The sequence below is a fragment of the Neomonachus schauinslandi genome, chromosome 9 (genome assembly GCF_002201575.2).
Source record: "Neomonachus schauinslandi chromosome 9, ASM220157v2, whole genome shotgun sequence".
Taxonomy (NCBI): Eukaryota; Metazoa; Chordata; class Mammalia; order Carnivora; family Phocidae; genus Neomonachus; species Neomonachus schauinslandi.
Window position 1 is genome coordinate 82643371 of NC_058411.1, and position 22399 is coordinate 82665769.

The window sequence follows — 22399 nt, forward strand, 5'->3', positions numbered from 1 at the left end:
GGAAGCCTGATGTGGGGCTCCATCCCAGGACCTGAGAATATGGGATTATGACCTGAGCCGAAGGCAGACACTTAACTGACTGAGCCACCCAGGCATCCCTGTGTGTGCTTCTTTTTAATTAAAAAAGGGAGAGCAGAGGGCTTCTGCCGTGCTACAGCCAGGCTAAGGGCTTTTATATCCTGTTATATTTTAACTGAGATTTTCTAAACGATATGGATTCCAGCCTTTTTTAATTCTGTCGTGAAACTATGAAGTAGTTTAGCTTTTTGTAGTTCGTGGTTTCTCAGATTCCAGTCACTTGGAATTATACATTGAGGTATTTGCTCTGATTCTCATTTGTACTATTACTGACTTAATATTTTTATTTAAATCAGCTCCTTTGTTTGCTTAAATGTATTTTTAAAAGCAAAAACCAACATTACTTGCCATAACAGAGGTTCATACACTGGAAAGAATAATAACAAGAAATATATTCTAGCTAGCTACCATATGGTAACATGTGGCTTGCACTCTGTTAATGAAGAAACCAAGAAAATGCTGATGTAATATCAAAGACTGGTATTTTCTTTTGTATATAATCAGAAGATTGAAAAAGAAATTACTTTCTGACAATGTGATATGGTGATTCTCTATATCCATATACCATCTAAAAATATCTTCTGTAATACTGCTTGAGGAAATAATGTTAACAGATTTTCTTAACTGCTCTATTTTATTTTATTTTTTTTAAAGATTTTATTCATTTATCTGACAGAGAGAGACACAGTTAGAGAGGGAACACAAGCAGGGGGAGAGGGAGAAGCAGGCTTCCCACCGAGCAGGGAGCCTGACGCGGGGCTCGATACCAGGACCCCGGGATCATGACCGGAGGAGATGGCAGCTGCTTAACAACTGAGCCACCCAGGCACCCCTTAACTGCTCTATTTTAAATGGAGCTAACTCTGATAACTTCTAAGTGTGTGTAATTTTGTTCTAGGTTCATAAAGAGGATCCCAACTCGGGTACTTAGACATCTGTGACTTTCTCGTTTAACTTCCCTTCTTTTTCTTTTCCCTTTTTGCCCTCACCTGTATGTGAATAAATAATCACATATTTAGTGTGTGTATTAAAAGCTGCTTTCATTCTCTGGATTAGAGTGCTTTGGGTTTGAATCACTCCCTAAAATGTTCTTTGAATAGAAATGTTCAGGAAATTAAGAACGCTTTAATGTGTTTCTTAAATTACGTAAGATGTTTTTTATTTAAATTGCACATTTTTACCCCCCTGGAACAGTTTGGTTTTTGCATTTTATTTCATTTCCAAGAGTAGTTCTGGATCTTATATGTAATTTGTCATGTAAATGTTAGGAGCATAATTTCCTTTTAGAAGTTTGGTATGTTTTGTGGGTAGAGTGATTAATAGTCTCCATGTTAAACTGATTTGTTTGGTTTGTTGATTTTTCTCTTTAGCGACAAACTAACAAAAATTTTTATTAATAATGTTAAGTTCACTAATTTGAATGGTAATGTTAGATTTGTTTCATTTCTGCATACTGTTATCGTTATTCCTACCTTTTTATCCCCATGACCAAAAATCTATCTGTAGATTATTCACACTTTTTTTCTATGTCTTCAGTATTTCTAAATATCTCTTCCAAACATTAAAATGGGTCTTTAGGTACTATTAATGGTTTGAAATTTTTTTAAATTCACATCTTCTGCATTAAATTTTTGCTTTTTCTGTTTGTTTTAAAACTGTCTTTTGCCTCTTCCTAACCAGGCTTTATTTCCCTGCTTCTTTGATGTCTCTTAATTTCATTCCATTTTTTGGGGGTATGTATTTTTTTTTCCTTCTGAAAAATAATTTCCACAGATCTTTATGCTTTGGTTATTTGTCAGTGAATTTTAAAAGCCAAGGAGTTTTTTATGCCTCATGATTTTTAGTCCTGGACTTTATCTTACTTGAGTATGACCTGTGAAATGAAGTCATAATTTTAGTAAACGTTAACAACCTGAATTATAAGGTTGAAGAAGAGAATTTTATCATGAATGATGTTTAACTTTAATGAGAATCCAGATTTAGAGGCCTGCCATATTTTTCATTAGGCAGAGGCATTATCTCTATTTTTAAATGCACCTGTTGACAATTGATGCTTTCTTTTTTTCCTTTCTTTCTTTCTTTCTTTCCTTCCTTCCTTTCTTTCTTTTTTTACCATTCTAAATGTAAAGTCCTACAATGTCTTGATAATTAGGTTTTAAGATAAATTGTTTTCAGCCATTGGACTATTAGTGTAATATATGCTAGAGGTACAGGATTTCACCAACTGTATAATTCAAATTAGAAATTATTTGTAGTGTGGTCAGATCCTATATCATAATAATTTTTTCCTAACATGTATTAAAGGGAAATTCTGATAACTGTGTTTCCATTTCCTGTTTTTCAGAAAATGCCCCTCAGATCCCAGTGGCTACTCCCCAGGTCTCTCCTAACACAGTGAAACGTACTGGACCTCGATTGTTGCTGATTCCAGTGCAGCAAGGTTCTCCTACTCTTAGACCTGTCCCAAACACACAACTTCAGGGGCATCGGATGGTTTTGCAGCCTGTTAGGAGCCCAAGTGGAATGAATCTATTCAGGCATCCTAACGGGCAGATTGTTCAGCTCCTCCCTTTGCACCAGCTTCGAGGCTCTAATACCCAGCCCAGCTTACAGCCTGTTATGTTTCGGAACCCAGGTATAAAATCGGAGATTTTTCTGATGCGTTTTTCTTGTGGAATCATTTGGCCATATGGCATGTTAATACAGTAGGATTTCTTAGTCTCTTAGTGTTAACCTGTCCAAAAAGAAAAGCATACCTTGGGAGTCTTGATACAGGCGTGATAATTAAAAAGGAAATTTTTTTTTTTTCTTACCAGGCTCTGTGATGGGAATTCGGTTACCCACTCCTTCCAAACCTTCAGAGACTCCACCATCTTCTGCTTCATCCTCTGCTTTCTCTGTTATGAACCCTGTAATTCAGGCTGTTGGCTCGTCTCCACCAGTGAATGTTATCACTCAGGCACCATCATTGCTTTCTTCTGGACCTAGTTTTGTGTCTCAGTCTGGTACATTGACCCTGAGGATTTCCCCTCCTGAACCACAAAGCTTTGCAAGTAAAACAGGCTCCGAAACCAAAATAACTTATAGTTCAGGAGGGCAGCCTGTTGGTACAGCCAGTCTTATTCCTCTCCAGTCTGGTAGTTTTGCTTTGTTGCAGCTCCCTGGACAAAAGCCTGTTCCCAGTTCCATTCTTCAACATGTTGCTTCTCTTCAGATGAAGAGAGAGTCTCAGAGTGCAGACCAGAAAGATGAAACAAGCTTTTTAAAAAGAGAGCAGGATACTAAGAAGGCCCTACAGTCAGAAGGAGAAACTATAGATTCTGAAGCTAATGTAATAAAGCAAAACTCAGGGGCTACTGCCTCAGAAGCAATCCTGCATGATTCTGTGGGAGATGGGGGTGATCATTTGGATGAAGAATCTCTTACAGAAGAGGGTCCTATAACTGTTAAACCTTCTCAGCACTCCTGTATCACTGGGTCACACATAGGTGAAGACTATAAAGATGTTGATGAAGAGTATGGGATTAGAAATCATAATAGTTCCAAAGAAAAAGTGACTGTTCTAGAAGTTAAGACCATTTCCAAAAAAGCCAGCAATGTGACAGTCCAAAGTATAAGTAATATACAGCTTAAACAGCTGGGTGATGTGAAAGTGGAACAGCAGAAAGGATTGGAAAATCCAGAGGAAAAATCAAGTGAATTTCCAATCATCTCTAAGGAAGGTAAACTCGAATTATCAGGGAGCAAAGTTGTGGAGCAGCAATCTCTTCCACAGCCAGAGGCCAAGGAAAAGGGATGTGGAGACTCTCTGGAGAAAGACAGTATTAGGGAGAGATGGAGAAAACACCTGAAGGGCCCCCTGACCCAGAAATGTGTTGGAACTTCACAAGAATGCAAGAAAGAGGCAGATGAGCAGTTAATTAAAGAAATAAAGACCTGTCAGGAAAATTCTGATGTGTTTCAACAAGAACAAGGCATCTCTGATCTACTTGGAAAAAGTGGAGCTACTGAAAATGTCAGAGTTTTAAAAACTGAATGTGATTCTTGGAGTAAGATTTCTAGTCCTACAGCCTTCTCCATTGTTCCGAGGAGAGCTACAAAAGGGAGCAGAGGGGAAGGACATTTTCAAGGTCACTTACTGCTGTCAGGAGAACAGATACAATCAAAGCAAGAGAAGAAGGGTGGGCGAAGCAGTGCTGACTTGACTGTTTTGGATTTGGAAGAGGAGGATGAGGAAGATGAGAATGAGAAAACCGATGATTCTATTGATGAGATTGTGGATGTTGTTTCTGACTACCAGAGTGAGGAGGTTGATGATGTAGAAAAGGTGGTGAGCCCATTTTTGTTGTGACTGAAACCTCAAGAATTTAAAATGATTTATTAGAGACAATAGCTACTGATCTTCCAGAAGATCACTAAGACCTGATGCATTGATTTGGATTCCTAGGTTTAGATCATGATTAAATGACTTTGTAGTTTTTAGGCTATGTCAGTCAGGTAACATTTATTGAGCTTATATTGTTCTTTGAGACTTGCCTGCTCTTACTGAAAGGCTGGCTCATGCCTTTGGGGGATAGATGCTTGAGAGTTCCTTTCAAGTTAGGTTTTAAAAAAGAAATCCTGAAACTCCTACTCCTATTTGTTCTCATTTTTTTTTGTTTGTTTGTTTTTTTGGACATTTTCTGTGTGAAGTGGTTACAGCCTATCTGGTAGATATATAAAAAACAGGGAATGGGTGACCTTAGAACTAGAGGAGAACTTACTGTTTACATTTAGAGAGATGTTTCTCTTTTTGGAGAAAAATGGAAAATACCATTTAATATTTTATTATCACCCTGCCCTAAGTTGCTTTTAAATTATTTCCTAAAATTAGTTTCTAGAGTTTATGTTTTAAACTTTGGTTATCTTCCTTTGTAATGTGACCTTTATAATTTTTACAAAAATTTTTTCTGAAGCCGTTTTTTGTAGACTTCCTATTTAAGGTTGTAACCCTATCTAAGTGAGAAACAGATATAGGGCAGGAGTTGGACAAACTTTTTTTGTAAAGGGCTGGATTGTTAACATTTTAGACTTTGCAGGCTGGATGGCTTGCTGTTGCAACTGCTCAGTTGCTGTTACAGCGTGAGAGCAGCCATAAACAATAGTAAGTGAAAGAGTGTGGCTGTGTTCCAGTAAAACTTTTATTTATGAAAACAGGTTGCAGGCTGTGGTTTGCTGACACCTGACAATGGGGTTTGATGTAAAACATAAGGAGATTGTAGCCAGCTGCCTGTAGGGTGCCCTCAAATCTAAACCGTGTCCCTCTCACTAGGAGCAGATAATGTGGCCCTCTGGTGATTGTCATGCAGTTCTCACTTCCATGAGATTCAGTCTCTGTGTTATCTGGTCCTTCTCTGTTTTGTTTTGTTTTTTTAAGATTTTATTTATTTGACAGAGACACAGAGAGAGAGGAAACACAAGCAGGGGGAGCGGGAGAGGGAGAAGCAGGCTTCCCGCGGAGCAGGGAGCCCGATGCAGGGCTCGATCCCAGGACCCTGGGATCATGACCTGAGCAGAAGGCAGATGCTTAATGACTGAGCCACCCAGGCGCCCCTGGTCCTTCTCTGTTAATGCCTAACTGCCTTACGCAGATAAAATATAACAGAAAGATTAGTATTTTAAAACTCTAAAATGTTTAAATATTCCAATGTTCCTGTGTTGGTTATTTCTGTACCTCATTGTCTCATTTGTAAAATGAGGATCTAGTTCTACTGTTAGATGATTTTATATACATTTGCCTTATATTCTGTCTGTAGCCTCATCCTTTTTGAGGACAGATACCTGTGGGTAGCTGAAGAATCTGAAGTCATTGAGTTTAAGAGTTAGATTGCAGATCTTCTGCTTTTTGCAGAATCTCCCATTGTAAGTCAGCTTGGGTAAGCATCAGACCAAAGACAGTCCAACTTTAAAACCAGTGAAAACTGTTGCTGTCAGTAGAACTGACTTAACAGAAGCTTTGAAGTGTCTTAATCAAGGGTGACATTCCTTGGATTTCCTAATAGGGAATCTGACATACAAGGTACAGTGACCTTTTTAAAAGTACGGGCATTACATTAAATGAACTCTAAAAACTAAATTCTACATTGTATTTCTGTACCTGTCCGACATGTGTGATATTTTTGTGCATGTGATTAGCATTATACTGGAATAGTGTAAGGAAAGTAGTGAGTAGCCTCTTTAATTTAAATCTTCTATTGTGAAGTTTATTGGATATTATTTATAAAGCCTGCAGTTAAAGCCATGCTGTAGGCAGACATTCTTCGGTTTAAATACCATAAAGAATCTACCTACATTATAATTTAGACTCTTTAGATTCTGTCAGGACTCTGTGATTTAGCTTCCTAGAGTTAATATATATTGTTCACATTGTTTAAATTAAATAGACGTTGTTTAAATTGGGGACCAAGGGGAAAAAAAAAATAAATTGGGGACCATAATTGATGGCTTGCATTTAGTGTCTATCAGCCTTATGGAACCTATAAGTCATGGGGGTAAGTAATTTTTCCATCACGTTTAAGCAGAATTAATAAGGTGATTGGGATGCTTCATTTTAAGTTGTGCCTCTCAGGTATAGTACTATTATAAACAGATAACATATTCCCAGTTTAGTTTCTGGAATAGTAAACACTACTTTTAAAGGTGGACTTAAATATATCTACATATTCCATAATTTGTATATTCTACTGTTTACATAAAATAATACAGTGAGTTTCCATAATAGGTGCTCAATAAATGCTCACTGATTGACTTTTTTAAAGATTGTATATTTTAGAGAGCGTGCGCATGAGTGGAGGAGGAACAGAGGGAGAGGGACAAGCAGACTCTGTGCTGAGCATGAAGCCCAGTGTGGGGCCTGATCTCACAACTCTGAGATCATGACCTGAGCTGAAATCAAGAGTTGGTCGCCCAACCGACTGAGCCACCCAGGCGGCCCAACTTTATTACTATTTTTTTTAATGTACAGTAAAGCAAGTACAGTAAGCTTGGGCTTTTTTTGATACCTGAAATTCTTCAGAAGCTTTCCTTGTGTGGGATTAAGAGGCTTAGAGGACTGACTCTGGGCTGTATTCTGTTTTCATATATGCCTTGAGTTTGTTTTTGTGGGTGTGCAATAGGGGTTAGCCATGAAGCACTCTTAAAATAGATCCTGAATTTTTTTCCTTTCCCCCTACCCATTCACCAAATTTTACTTTACTGCTATTTAATCTTAAGATTTATGAAGCTTTAATATATTTGTACCTGAGTTTTGTCCACTAGAAGTAACACCTGAAGCATATACAGCCCTCTGGGGCCTCTGTTTAGTCTAGTGATGTCTGTTCTGTATGTATCTATGATTTTTAATGTAGTGCTTGGTTGTTAGCTCTAACCATATGTTGTCTTCATAACTAATTCCTTCTTATGATGAAGAAGTTTAGGATCATCAGTATTTATGGTGTAAAATCAGTGTTTGGCCCTGGTTGGTTTTATAAAGGGAATATTTGGTTGAAAAGTTTAGGTGTGTTTGCTTCCCAATACTTTATTTACTGTTGGAATGCTTTATTTCAGAGTAACTGTGTAGAATACATTGAGGATGATGAGGAACAGGTGGACATTGAGACTGTGGAAGAGCTCTCTGAGGAAATTAATGTTGCCCACATGAAGACCACAGCTGCCCAAACACAGACTTTCAAACAGCCGTAAGTCTTACTTTGTCTTTGGAGTTTTGTGACCATATACAAAATTAAATGTTCTGTTTAGGAGCTCTGGATAACTGACCTGGTTTCTTTATTCCTCTAGCTTTTTTCTGATTAGTAGAGGAAGAGGGAGCTGGAATTCAGAGGTAATTAACTTGCCTTGGTTATTGCTAGATGACCACGTGTGAATGTGAATAACCTATGCTTTTGGAGCCTGACACATGGGTATTAAAATACTAGTTTTGTTTGTAGCTGTTTAACCTCGGGGCAAGTCTTTGAGTCTTAGATTCTTTACCTGTGAAATGAGGAAAATGCCCCTAATTTGCGACTAGGGTAACTGACACAAGTGGACTACTCAACAGAAGTTAGTTCCTTTATCTTTTAAGAATAGACATTAAATTCTAAATTTGGTTACTTTACTGGTTAAACAGTTGAGATACAGTTGGGAAATTTTTATGTGTTCACAGATGATGAGATGAAAATAGAGTATGATGACTTGGTCAGGAAAATTTATTCCATTTTTTGTGTTAGTAAGCCTTGTATTGATTAGGGATTGGGGTGTGAGAGGTTGATGGAAGTAAGATAGGAGTCCTTATTTTGTGCCAGACTTTGTGCTTTTCCTGTTACCTCATTAATCACCATGTAAAACAGCAGTGAGTTGAGAAAGAGTAATTCTTCATCCCTGATGATGCTGAGAAAGTCTCAGGATGGGGACATAGGTCTAATAATTTTCTTCATTCCAGAGCTATTTGGAGGCTACTTCAGCTGCCTATTGGTTAAGGTTGAAAGAGTTTAAATCTTGTAACAATGTAATTAATTAGACAAGGTTAGCAGTATCACTGGATATGCTGATTATACTAAAGTTGATTTTTCTAAACAGCAACAAACAAAAAATACCATTTATAATAGTAACAGAATAGTAACAAAAAAAAAAACGTGTTTGGGATTATTAACAAAAGCTGTGTAAAACTTTTATAAAATGTTACCGTGTGACATTGAAGATCAGTTCAATAAATGGAAAGATACCATCTTAATGGGCTGGAATAATAAAGGGCCAAGAATAACACACAAAGAGCACAAATTGTAAAGGAACAGATTGTTAAACATTTAAAAATTTTCTCTCACTACACCATGAAAACTGAAAAGGCAAACTTATACTGTAAGGAAAATATTTGCATACATGTTTGACAAAGGATTATTATCAAGGAAATAAAATAATTCTTTAAGTCAGTGAGAAAAAGATGATGGAGTAGATAAATATGTAATGGATATCACAGGCAGTTCACTGAAGAGGAAACCTGGATGGCCAGTAAACACATACAAATTTGTTTAACCTCACAGGTATTTGGGGATATACAAATTGAACCACAGTGACTTCATTAATTCACATCCATAAGATTGGCAAAAGTTGTGATTTTTTTTTTTTTTTAATTTTAAAAAAAAGTTGTGATTTCTGATGGGACTATTGTGTCTAGTTGTGGAGCAATGGGAACATACCGCAGGTGGGGGTATAAATTGTTAGCACCACTTTGGAGAGTAGTGTGATATGACTGAAGTTGACTTCCATACCTTTCTTCCATCCAGAAATTCCACTCCTAGGTACATGTATCCTGGAAAAGTTCACACATATGTACAAGGGGCCATGTATGGGACTATACATTGCAGTATTGTTTGCCATTGAGAAAATTTGGAAACAACCTAAACAATTATTAGAATTCTGAAAAATAAATTTTGGAAATTTCACACTTTGGAACACTATATAGCAGTTAAAATGATTGAACTAGAACTGTGTCTTTCAATATCTCAGATACAATGTTGAGTGAAATCAGATGAAGAAAGATACACTATAATAATATTTAGGGGTAGGGGCGCCTGGGTGGCTCAGTTGTTAAGCGTCTGTTTGCCTTTGGCTCAGGTCATGATCCCAGGGTCCTGGGATCGAGCCCCTCATCAGGCTACCTGCTCAGTGGGAAGCCTGCTTCTCCTTCTCCCACTCCCCCTGCTTGTGTGTTTCCTCTCTCACTGTGTCTCTCTCTGTCAAATAAATAAAATAAAAACTTAAAAAAAAAAATAACGTTTAGGGGCACCTGGGTGGCTCAGTTGTTAAGCGTCTGCCTTCGGCTCAGGTCATGATCCCAGGGTCCTGCGATCGAGCCTCGCATCGGGCTCCCTGCTCAGCGGGAAGCCTGCTTCTCCCTTTCCCACTCCCCCTGCTTGCATTCCCTCTCTCGCTGTGTCTCTCTTTCAAATAAATAAATAAAATCTTTAATATATATATATACACACACACACACATATAATGTTTAAAGTGCTACATAATATTTTCTGTTTAGGGATGCATACATTCCTAGTAAAACTGCAAAGATATGCATGGTAAAAACTCATTTTGGGGGGCACCCAAGGTGGCTCAGTTGGTTAAGCCTCCAACTCTTGATTTTGGCTCAGGTCATGATCTCAGGGTCGTGAAAACGAGCCCCATATTGGGCTCTGCGCTCAGCAGTGAGGCTGTTTGAGATTGTCTCTCTCCCTCTGCCCCTCCCCTCCGCTCGTGCGTGCTCTCTCCCCCCTCTCTCAAAATAAATAAATCTTAAAAAAAGAAAAGAAAACCCTCATTTTGAGAATGTTCACCTCTGAGAAGGAAGAGAGGAAGGAAATGTGATCGGGTGGGCTGCACAGAGATCTCCTGTATTTTTTGATGAATGGATAAAGAAGATGTGTGTGGTTGTATTCCACACACAATGGAATATTCCTCAGCCATCAAAAAGAATGAAATCTTGCCATTTACAACCACATGGATGGAGCTAGAGTGTATTATGCTAAGTGAAATAAGTCAGTCAGAGAAAGACAAATACCATATGATTGCACTCATGTGTGGGATTTAAGAAACAAAACAGATGAACATATTGGGGTGGGGGGAAGGAAAGAGAGGGAAACCATAAGAGACTCTTACAGAACATACTGAGCCTGGTTGCGGGGGAGGGGTTGGTGGTGGTGGTGATGAGGGAGGGAGGTGAGGGGTGATGGAGGGAGGCTAGATGGGTGATGGATATTAAAGAGGGCATTTGATATGATGAGCACTGGGTGTTGTATGTAAGTGATGAATCACTGAATTTACTCCTGAAACCAATATTGCACTGTGTGTTAACTAAGTAGAATTTAAATAAAAATTTGAAATGGAAAAAAAGATTTCTTGTATATTTGAGATGTTTTATGTCTCGAGCTACGTGGTAGGCACCCAGATGTTCATTATATATTTTGTTTAAACAGTTTTGTATATATGAAATATTTCATGATTGAAAAAGTAATTTGCAGTTTTAGGGACTATTTGAATACTTAGTGAAAAAAGCATACTATTGAAATAAATCATATTGCCCCATATCAGACCTTGGCAAAAAGAAGCTGGTTATACTTTTAAACAGTTTGGGATGGTTTTGTTTAGTGTAGCTGTGAAATAGGTCTTGGGTTTTTGAATTTCAGTAAGACATTGGAAAATATTGTCTTTACCTAGGTGCCGTACCCATATCTCTGCAGATGAAAAAGCTGCTGAAAGGAGTCGAAAGGTATTTACAATATATTTAATGACAATTACTCATTTAACTAAATTGATAACATTTGTCATTAGGGTTTAAAATAACATTCGTTGTATTAGCTATGACTAATACAGGCTATTTTTGCCAGTGAGTTAATATAATTAGCTTTTTTTCTTAATGAAATTATACTATTAAAATGCTTTTTTCCCCCCCTCTTAACTCTCTACTGCTAAATATTAGAATACTTTAGAAGAATTAAAATGGGTACGGAGTTGATGAAAATAGATGTGCTTATTTGAAAACTAATCCTATATTCTAATTGTGTGATGTGAAAAAAGGCTGGCATTCTTTCTTGTCTAGGCTCATGATTTTCAGTGACCTAAAAAATTAATTATTCTCTGAATGATGGCTAGCAATTCAAGAAGCCATTAAATTATGAGCCCTCTTAGATTTTCTTGATGTATTTAAATGTATGATGTCGTGGCACCATAATTAAGCAAGGGGTTTTTTCCCCTTATCTTTGGCTAAGCATGGAAGAGAGTTTGGTTGTTTAAACCATTTTCCACTTAAAAACAGTGATGGAGATGGGGTTGAGGTGGAGAGTGGTATTCAAGCCTTTTCAAAAACCACTGGGTGATTAGTTTGGGTTTGGTCTGGTTTTGGGTGGTACATATTTACATGATTGTAATCATTTTGCATATATCATTATATTTTTTCATTCATCCTAAAACATTTTTCAGATGTAAGAATTTTCATAATAGCTTATATACACAAGCCACTGTTTTGTACCCTAATTATTACATGCAAATCATTTGTAGCGTCTTACTATAATTAAACTTGGTATTAATTTTCTATCTTGTATCTTTTATTTTCTCATACTATATTAATGCACAATGAGTTTGACTTTAGAAAGACAGTGATTTTATATAAGAGTTTTGGGGTACTATCTGGGTTTGATAAAGGCCAACAGTGTCAAAAAAAACCCCAGAAACATTAGAGAGGGAAAAACACAAAACCAAGAAACTGTAGAAGACAGGGAATATAATTATGACTCACTTTGTATGAGTAGTATTCACATTGTCTTGATTTAAGGTAGCCACTGTTAATGATTTTTTTCAAGTTTTTATAATCTGTGAATAAAGTATGGAAGACTTGCAGTCTTGAAAAATGTGTAAGTACAAATGACAAATTGGGAGGTGAAAGAGGGAAGAAGAAATGAAGGATACGAGTGCTGATATCCTCATTTTACAAAGAGATACTGTGTTGATGAAATGAAAAATTGATACAGAATTATATTCAAGTTGCAAAGGGATCAATATAAGAATTAAAATTAATGACATGTCTGTATTAGGAAGAATGTGAGATGTTAGTGGTGTGAGCTAAGTCTTCTGCATAGCAGGAAGCAGATAGCATTGAAAATGGAGAAGAATAAGCTTAATATTACTGTTTTTTACTTAGAATATAGATTTAAGAACCAGAAGAAGCCTCTAAAAGAATCAGGAAGTGGTTGTTTTTAAGGATCCAGGTACAAATGTAGGGCACAGTTGGTTTTTATGATAAGCTCTTCAAATATTTATATTTAAAACCCTGTGTGCATCTATTATTACTATTTTTTTTTTTTTAGTAAGTAATTTTTTAAAGTGAAAGAGAATAACAGAAAGAAGCCTAAGGCATACTGAGGGTCAAGAAAGGCTTCTCTGGAAAAATGCAAAGTTTGACTTTTAAATGTTAAGTTTTGGAGGATAGGATGGGAGGGATAGGTTCAGGCAACAGTTCATAATGGCAGGGTGGTGTGAGATTGCATAGTGCGTTTTGTAAACTTCTAGCACTTTGGAATGGTTGGAGAGAATGGTGATTTAGGAAGAGAGGAGGTTGATCCTTTACCAATTGTAAAAGGTCTTAAAGCAGTTAAAAAAAATTTTAAACCTGTTTTCCATCAATTAAGATTCTGTTGAATTTTTTCATGTGATTTGTGTCATGAAAACAAGTTTTAATAATAAATTTTATGGATAACCTTTTGTTAGATTTCACTCTTCAAATTCTTCCTCATTTGAGAACCACTGAAATTTGAGCTGGGAAGTGATTTACACTGTTGGTTACTAGATTGGAGGAAGGATAGACTGAAAGTAAGATGACCAATATCAAGAGGTTGTTAAAATAGTCCAGACAGAAAACAGTAGATACCTGGTATGGAACAGTGCCATTTGAGTTGGAGGTAGAGGGCAGGTACAAATGAAAGATAATTAGGTGGAAATCTTTTGTTTGGATAGGCTCCACCAATTCCTCTGAAACTGAAGCCTGATTACTGGAGTGAAAAACTCCAAAAAGAAGCAGAAGCTTTTGCTTATTATCGCAGGACACACACCGCCAATGAGCGTCGTCGGCGTGGTGAAATGAGGGATCTCTTTGAGAAATTGAAGATCACATTGGGATTGCTGCATTCTTCCAAGGTTTCCAAAAGTCTCATTCTCACTAGGGTAAGTGTTCTCTGTAAGTGACCCACAAATAAGAATTTGACTAAGAGAATCTTCTAGAGATACTATGAGAAAGAGAATCATCACCCTAAGAGGGACAATGAAGTAGAGCTTATGTTTTAACATCTGAATGTGGACTAGTGAACACCCAACAAATCTCTTAAGGGGAAAAGCCCTCATGTTGAGTCAGAGTAGTTTGTTATTTAAAGTCAAGTTCTTAACCAGCCAAGCTATATTTACTTCAGATTAAGTCAGAAACTCTGGTTAGCTCTATTTACCACAATCTCTGTATGTTGGTGTTCTCCATAGCACTTAGGATAATTTACCACAGTGAAAAGCACAACATAAGTGATACTTTAACATAGTTTGAACAGTTGCCATTTTATTTATTTATTTTTTATTTTTAGATGTATTATTTATTTTAGAGAGAGAGTGGGGAGGGGCAGAGGGAGAGGCAGAGAGAGTCTTAAGCAGACTGTGTGCTGAACTCAGAGTCCGACACGGGGCTTGATCTCACGACCCTGAGATCACAACCTGTCCTGAAACCAAGAATTGGATGGTTAACTGTGCCACTCAGGTGCCCCTAGAATAGTTTACCACAGTGAAAAGCACAACATAAGTGATATACTTATATATACTTATATATTTTAATGTTTCTGATTTTTTTTTTAAGATTTTATTTGTGTGTATGAGAGAGAGAGGGCATAAGCAGGCGGAACAGCAGGTAGAGGGAGAAGCAAGCAGGCTCCCTGCCGAGCAAGGAGTCTGAGGTGGGACTTGATCCCAGGACCCTGGGATCATGACCTGAGCAGAAGGCAGACGCTTAGCCGACTGAGCCACCCAGGTGGCCCACATAAGTGATATTTTAACATAGTTTTTAACAGCTGCCAGTCATTTTAAAAGGCAATCTGAAATATCTAAGGTAGTTTCATTTAAATTGCTTTTAAGTAGAAGTTGGAGGAGTACAAGGCAAGCATTCATACCCGTCTAGGACATAGTTATTTCAACCAGATTTTACTTAGACTAGGAGGTGATTTTAAAGTTGATTATTAAAATCTAAGCAGAGTAAAATGTTTTGTATCTCCTTGTAGTAGTAGAAACACCTGTGAAACACTCAGTGATGCTCTTTGGAAATAATCATGTTCCTTAGAAGTAAAGCCAGAACACCTCCTACAGTTTAACAAATAATAGTTTCTGAAGCATTAAGAATTGTTTTAAATGACATATAAAGTTTTCTAAAGTATTAGATTAAAATTTTTTCATTGAAGAAATTGTATAGGCCTTACTTGTTTTTATTTTTTATTTATTTATTTTTAAAGGTTTTATTTATTTATTTATTTGAGAGAATGAGAGAGAGAGAGCTTGAGATGGGGGAGGGTCAGAGGAAGAAGCAGACTCCCCGCTGAGCAGGGAGCCCGATGCGGGACTCGATCCCGGGACTCCAGGATCATGACCTGAGCCGAAGGCAGTCACCTAACCAACTGAGCCACCCAGGCGCCCCGAGGCCTTACCTGTTTTTAGAAAAGAGCAAATCAATTCACATGATACTAATTTTTTGTTCTTAGGCATTCAGCGAAATTCAGGGACTAACAGATCAGGCAGACAAGCTGATAGGACAGAAAAATCTTCTGACTCGAAAACGGAATGTTTTGATACGGAAAGTCTCATCTCTTTCAGGTGAGATACGTGAATGATCTCTGGTAAAAAGAGTATAATACAACATCTTTAGTGAGGAGAAATCCTCAGTTAGACTTTACAGATACTTCTTAGTTTATGGCTTGGTTCCCAGAGTTAACAGTTACCTTTTGATTGGGTGGGGCATTTCCTCTGGATTATAATCACTCTTGCCTTCCATAGTTTTGGGGAATATAGTTAAATCAACTGAATTTCAGTTGACTCTATTTCTCATTATTATGTGGGGTTATATAAAGGGTGACAGTTTATTCCCTATCAACCTATAGGTAAGACAGAAGAAGTGGTCCTGAAGAAGCTAGAGTATATTTATGCAAAACAACAAGCACTAGAGGCACAAAAAAGAAAAAAGAAGATGGGATCAGATGAGTTTGATGTGTCTCCCAGAACTAGCAAACAGCAGGAAGGATCTTCTGCATCATCTGTAGATCTTGGACAGATGTTTATAAATAACAGGAAGGGGAAACCTTTGATTCTTTCCAGAAAAAGAGACCAGGCCACAGGTAGGAGGGACATTTTTTGCTTTCCTTAATGTAGGTGAACATGAGTTTAGTTCAGTGGAGTGAGTCTTCTCTTGGCTGTAATTTTAGATTTAATTAAATGAATTAAAGATGGGTTGTATAAAAAGAATATTAAGTACATTAGATTTTAGTTTCTAGCTTTACACACTCAAGCAGATCTTAAGAAGTTACCAGTTATGGTAACATGTAAGACCTACTTTTGATAGCAGTCATGTTATTCTAATGTTACAGTGAATATTTTTTTTTAAGCTGCCATCCTTTCATACTTTATACCCAAGCTCTTGATTTCCCTGCAGTTTTGCTCATGAGTTGAGTTGTCTTGCGGAGACCAATAAATTGGAATTTTAAAAAATTCAATTTTGTTGAGTCAGACTCCGTATTTTCATCAGATTGCCTATCAGTGAATTGCTGTTAAGGAACAAAGTAAATTGGTTTTAAGTTATTGTTCTCTCCTATCTTGATTTTGGAAGTGAGGCCTTGTTGCTTTTATATTACTTGTTCTTATCCTTAGAGAATAGTGTATCCTCTTTTACTCTTCGGGTTGCCCAGTGTATGAACCAGGAAATCTAAGAAAGTACTGAGGGATACTAAACTATGAGTTAGTTTTAACTTCGCTAAGAAAGGATTTTAATGATCGTTTAATCCACCTCATTTCATAGATGGAGAAACAAAGTTTAAGGGCTAGAAACTTGTACTTTGTTAGAGGTGTATAAGAAAAGCCTGTCTGGGGATAGAATTGTGCATGCCTTCATTTAGATTCACTATCAAGACTGTTGGAACTATTACATTGAAAAAGTGGTTGCATGTTGAGTTTTCCTCAACATAAGTTCTGTCCCTTAGGAGAATCAGTGGACAGGTAACCCGTTAGGCAGTGACAAGTGGTTCAAAAAGTAAATTCCAAGTTGAGGTTCCCTAACTAATTTGAAATTTACTTCTTGCCTTTTAAGTCAAGAGTGTGGTTTTAGGGATATCTCCCAGACTCCTAGGTTATACCAGCATAATTGAAGACCTTTTATCCCTAACTTATTTCTGATTTTCTTTACAGAAAATACCTCCCCCTCTAACACTCCACATACCGCGGCCAACATCGTGATGACTCCGCAAGGGCAGTTACTCACCTTAAAAGGTCCTTTATTCTCAGGACCAGTGGTAACTGTTTCTCCTGCTCTCTTGGAAGCAGATCTGAAGCCTCAAGTTGCTACCAGTGCTGTGGCTCAGTCAGGTATGTTGTTATAAGTGTTGTCCTCTCTGGGTGGTGAAAAAGAGTTATCCCTGGTATCTCACTGTGACAGAGAAAGCCTTTGAATGTGTTCTGTAATGATAAAGATCTCTTCTATTTGCATTTTCCTTGGAAAGAGATGACCCTCTTTTTATAACATGTTTGGCTCTATTGATTTTTTTTTTTTTTAAACATGGGATTGGGAACTATTTTGTGAGTTTTAGTTATTTCTAAGTAGGAAAAACATTGTAAACAAACGAAAGTAAAAGGAAGATGAGTCATTGTTTTAGGTTTTGGTGTTAATAAATATTTATTAATTTTGTGTTGTAATCTGAGATGGTGCACTCCTACTTTACCAGCCTGATTCAGTTTGAGCACCAGTCCCTTTTGGGGAAAAGGAGTAGAATTGAAAAGGAAGTCTCAGTTTGATGATTTAGGTTGTAGGCACCTAAATTTCTATTAAGGTAAAAGGGTATCTTTACCAGTACTAATACTGCTAAACCCTTTCTGGAGGGGTCATCCTTTCTTCTACAGTGCTGCTTCTAGGGCTTCATTTTACCCTCAGAGTAGCAGTTAATTGGGTGAATAGAATCAAGATCCATGTTTGCCCCAGGATAAAAAATAAACTGGGGAGCATTTCTATAAAAGAATTAAATAGAACTTAAAATAACAAAGAATATTAGAGTACTTTGGTTAGATTTTACCTATTTTCTTGTTGGGCTAGGTTCGTAATTTGAACCTAATATTCCTTTCATCTTCTTGATAAACGTAAACTGGTGAGGGGTGCCTGGGTGGCTCAGTATTTAAGCATCTGCCTTCGACTCAGGTCATGACCCCAGGGTCCTGGTATCAAGCTCCGCATCGCATTGGGCTCCCTGCTCAGCAGGGAGCCTGCTTCTCCCTCTCCCTCTGCCTGCTGTTCCCCCTGCTTGTGCTCTCTCTCTTTGTAAAATAAATAAATAAAATCTTAAAAAAAAAAAAAGTAAACTGGTGAATTTTGACTACTAACACTCTGAGATCTCTGGTCATTGGGTATGAATGAGAGTGATGCTTACCACTGTAGATCTGAACGAATTTTTTTTCCTCCTTCAGAAAATGACGACTTATTTATGATGCCAAGAATTGTTAATGTGACATCATTGGCCACAGAAGGAGGTTTGGTAGATATGGGTGGCAGCAAATATCCTCATGAAGTTCCTGATGGCAAGCCATCTGACCACCTGAAAAGTACTATCAGGAATGAAGATAACTCCTTTGAAGATTCGGGTAGAATCTCTTCCAGAAGCAACCATAGAGATGGCAGAATGGCATTGGGTCCAACACCAGTTTTTCTGGCAAATAAAGATTCTGGTTTTCCACAGATAGTTGATGTTTCCAGTATGCAAGAAGCACAAGAGTTCTTACCCAAAAAGATTTCTGGTGAAATGAGAGGTATTCAATATAAATGGAAAGAGTGTGAATCTAGACGGGAGAAACTGAAGCCAAAGGAGTCTACGTTTCATAAATTGAAGATGAAAGATCTCAAAGACTCAAGTATAGAGATGGAACTGAGAAAAGTAGCATCTGCTATAGAGGAGGCAGCGTTGGATCCAAGCGAACTGCTGACGAACATGGAAGATGAGGATGATACTGATGAGACACTGACTTCATTGCTCAATGAGATTGCCTTTCTTAATCAACAACTAAATGATGACTCTGTTAGCCTGGCTGAACTGCCCAGCTCTATGGATACAGAGTTCACAGGGGATGCTCGACGGGCTTTTATCAGTAAGCTTCCTCCTGGGAACCGAACAACTTTCCAAGTTGGCCACTTGGGAACTGGTTTGAAAGAGTTACCCGATGTACAAGGGGAGAGTGACTCTGTCAGTCCTCTCCTCTTGCACTTGGAAGATGATGACTTTTCCGAGAACGAAAAACAACTTGCTGAACCAGCCTCTGAGCCAGATGTCCTTAAGATTGTTATTGACTCTGAGATAAAGGAGTCCCTCCTTTCCCATAGGAAAGCCAGTGATGGAGGGAAGAGTACTTCTGGCGTCCCTGCAGAGCCTGAAAGTGTATCCTCGCCTCCTGTTCTACACATGAAGGCTGGCCTAGAGAACAGCAGCACAGATACTTTGTGGAGGCCTATGCCAAAGTTGGCACCTCTAGGTTTAAAAGTAGCTAATCCTTCCAGTGATGCAGATGGTCAGGGTCTCAAGGTGATGCCTTCTTTGGCACCTGTAGCTGCCAAAGTTGGATCGGTTGGACACAAAGTGAACTTAACAGGGAATGACCAGGAATGCCGGGAGAGCAAAGTGATGCCTACACTGGCACCTGTTGTGGCCAAATTGGGCAACTCGGGGGCCTCACCAAGTTCTGCAGGGAAATGAACTTATTTGTCCTCAGGCAGAAGCCAGGCTATGAGGGAAACCTCCTTTCTCTGTAGGCATCTGTTTGTGTCATGGAACTGTGATCCTTGACTTTGATGCGGTGGATAATGGTAGAGAAAGGGGGGTAGGGTGCTGACCTCGATATTAGAAATTACTACTATGAAATTCTGATCATGTTAAAATGTGTTACCTCACTTGTGGTGCTGGGTCTCCTCATCCTCTCTAAGAAGATGTGATCCATTACTGAACACGAGGTGCCCCTCTTACCCAAGGAATTCATAACAAGACTCTAGGTCCATAGTGGTTCCTAGTTCTTCCCTCCCAGAGAAAAAGCTGCTTGAGACTTTGGAGTTGCTATGGGCTGACCTGTAGTGGATAGCTGTTGTTTTAAGTGGTTTAAGTCTGAAATCCAAGGAATGTGATGCACTTGTGCGAAGGGATCTAGAAGAGAGAGTTTTTAGTTGGTGTTTCAAGAGTAGCGGGAGAGAGGATGGGTACCATGGAATACCAAAGTGAAACACTTTGTGTCATTCAGCAAAATTTTCTCTTCTTTCATATCCCAAGTAGCTTCCATTCCCTTTTCAATCAGAATTATAAATCCAAGCCTTCTGGTAACGTAGGAATGCTTTTAACTTTAATACTAAGGTGATTATTTTGAGATGTTAAGGAAAATACTAGTTCTCCTTTACTGTCTGGGTGTTGAAAGACATTTCACAGTATCAGGGATTTCTACCTGGAATACATATTTTGGAGGTAGGCACAGAGGGAGCTCTCCCCCTTTCACAAATCACATCACTCAAGAGACAGCTAAAATGAAAAGCATTCCCTGCCCAGACCAGAGACAGTGGCCAAAACAAAAAATTGTGGGGCTGGATGTTTCCCAAATCAAACCAGCCTCCTGGTGCTTGAAGGTTTCATTCACTATTACCTGCACAGGATGTAAAGAAAAGAAAAGTCACAGTAGGCACTCTTTACCAGGGAAATGAGGCAGTATTTGAATCACGAGATATATTTTTTATTATCTGCTACCATGGATTCAATGATCTGTAGAGCTTTTTCACTCATTAGCTGTCAGGGTATGAAGGACTGACAGCCTGTAAAGATAAAGATATTTATATTTTTGTATAGTTGTTTTCATAGATTTCTCAAAGGCTGAAGTTTTCAACCTAGAAGATGAGATTTGTATTGAGTATAGAAATGACGTTTCCTATCTAGTTTGTAAATAATCATGGTGCACTTGAGGGGTCTCTTGGAAACTCCTGGGGGCAAGAATCACTATTCTGAAAATGTATAGATTGGGATTTAGCTGCTGCATTTTGCCTTTCTTAAATAATTATATTTTGGAATGTAACCCCTGTTCTGTCTTCATTGACAGGATTTGCTTGTGTTGTGAAACACTAACACAAGAGCTTCCAGTGCCTGGGCTGTGCCTAGGTGATGCTATTTCTTCTGCATTCTCCCCCTCCCCCACCCCCCTTTGCCTTCTTTATGCCAAATCCCACTCAGCATATCTTCAGACATAGGTTGTGAGACCAGCTTTGGAATGGTTCTAGCCAGTGAATTAGTACTTCCATGGTTGGTTCCTTTCTAGTAACTCTGGTAATCAGCAGATTGAAAAAGAGTGGAAAAATTTCCTCTGCAAATTGCAGTGAGAGCAAATTCTTTGTTGGTTTTGTGTTACTTGCCTTTCTAGACCTGCTCATCAGCATTCAACCTTCCCTCCTTTAAAGGTTTTTGAAGAAGCTTGAAGTAGGTAATGAGTGCCCCTCAGCTTCTCATTATCCCTCCCTCTCCTCTTTACCCAGCAGATTTCATTCAATGCCTTAGCCAAGGAGTCCAGCACCTGTCTCCCCTGCTAATAATTGTCCTTGGAGATCCTAGTACTTTAATCCAGGTATAGCAGTTTCCCATTATTAACTTGCTTGTCTAGTCCTCAAATTTCCTCCTGACTTCCCAAGGCTCTTGTTATGGCTTTTGAGGGTCAGCCAAAGGAGAAGGCAAGTGAGTTGAATAATCCTCAGGAAAAGAAGGACCATTCTGCTTCTGAACACTGTTCCCTTTTTTAGAAGAAAATAGATTAACAGGTAATAATCAGTTCTTGATGGGAAGATAGTTGACATGAGAGATGTACAAAGATGGAAATGAGAGATGATTCCAGGTGTTTAAGGAAGGCTGCAGATGTCTTTACAAACTCCCAAGATAATGGTGTTTTCAAGACCTCTTAGAACTAGTAAGTTGTGAGGGCTAATTTGGAGGGCTCAGTCTTCACAACACTCCTGCAGTCATGACAGAAATCTCAAATCTCCAAAAACTCCTTCCTTTTAACCTTACCCCAGGAGAAACTGATCTATGAAAATGACATGTGTGATTATGAAAGATGTAGTTGAGTGAGAGGAGTTGAGGAATTGGGAGGATAGTGAGTTCTCACCCTAACACTATAAGAAGCATGATCTCAGTAGACCAATAATTCGCCTTTTTATACATCTGTAAATAAATGGAATGTTTTTAAGAATATAATTATGTCAGATTTAGCCTTTTCTTTTATATATTAAATATATATCTTTCCTTTTCTGCTTTTGAAAAATGACTATTTTTTTAGAAATGTAAGAACAGAAGAAGTTTGGTGAGTGGAAGGCAGAATGTATAAACTTGAAATAAATCAGTTATAATAATTAAAGCAGGATTTGGTGTTGGGAGGTTTGTGCTGAGTTGGAGCAGAGCAGTCTAATGCCCTTGAGTCATTTGAGAGAGGTGCCACTGAAGTTTTATCATAGGAATTCCTTACTGTTTTCAAAGTTTCTGAC

General features: G+C 38.1%; 1 protein-coding gene across 1 annotated transcript in view; it reads left to right on the forward strand.

Annotated features, from left to right (window-relative positions):
• MGA (MAX dimerization protein MGA) overlaps nt 1–22160 on the forward strand; it is a 109656-nt gene extending 87496 nt beyond the window's left edge. The window contains exons 15-23 of the mRNA XM_021695610.2: nt 2423–2713; nt 2895–4405; nt 7663–7793; nt 11299–11350; nt 13591–13797; nt 15360–15471; nt 15756–15989; nt 17053–17229; nt 18319–22160. Of these exons, the coding sequence (XP_021551285.2) occupies nt 2423–2713; nt 2895–4405; nt 7663–7793; nt 11299–11350; nt 13591–13797; nt 15360–15471; nt 15756–15989; nt 17053–17229; nt 18319–19595 (3992 nt within the window). The 3' untranslated portion in view covers nt 19596–22160. The remainder of the gene's footprint in view (nt 1–2422; nt 2714–2894; nt 4406–7662; nt 7794–11298; nt 11351–13590; nt 13798–15359; nt 15472–15755; nt 15990–17052; nt 17230–18318) is intronic.
• The last annotated feature ends 239 nt before the right edge of the window (nt 22161–22399 follow it).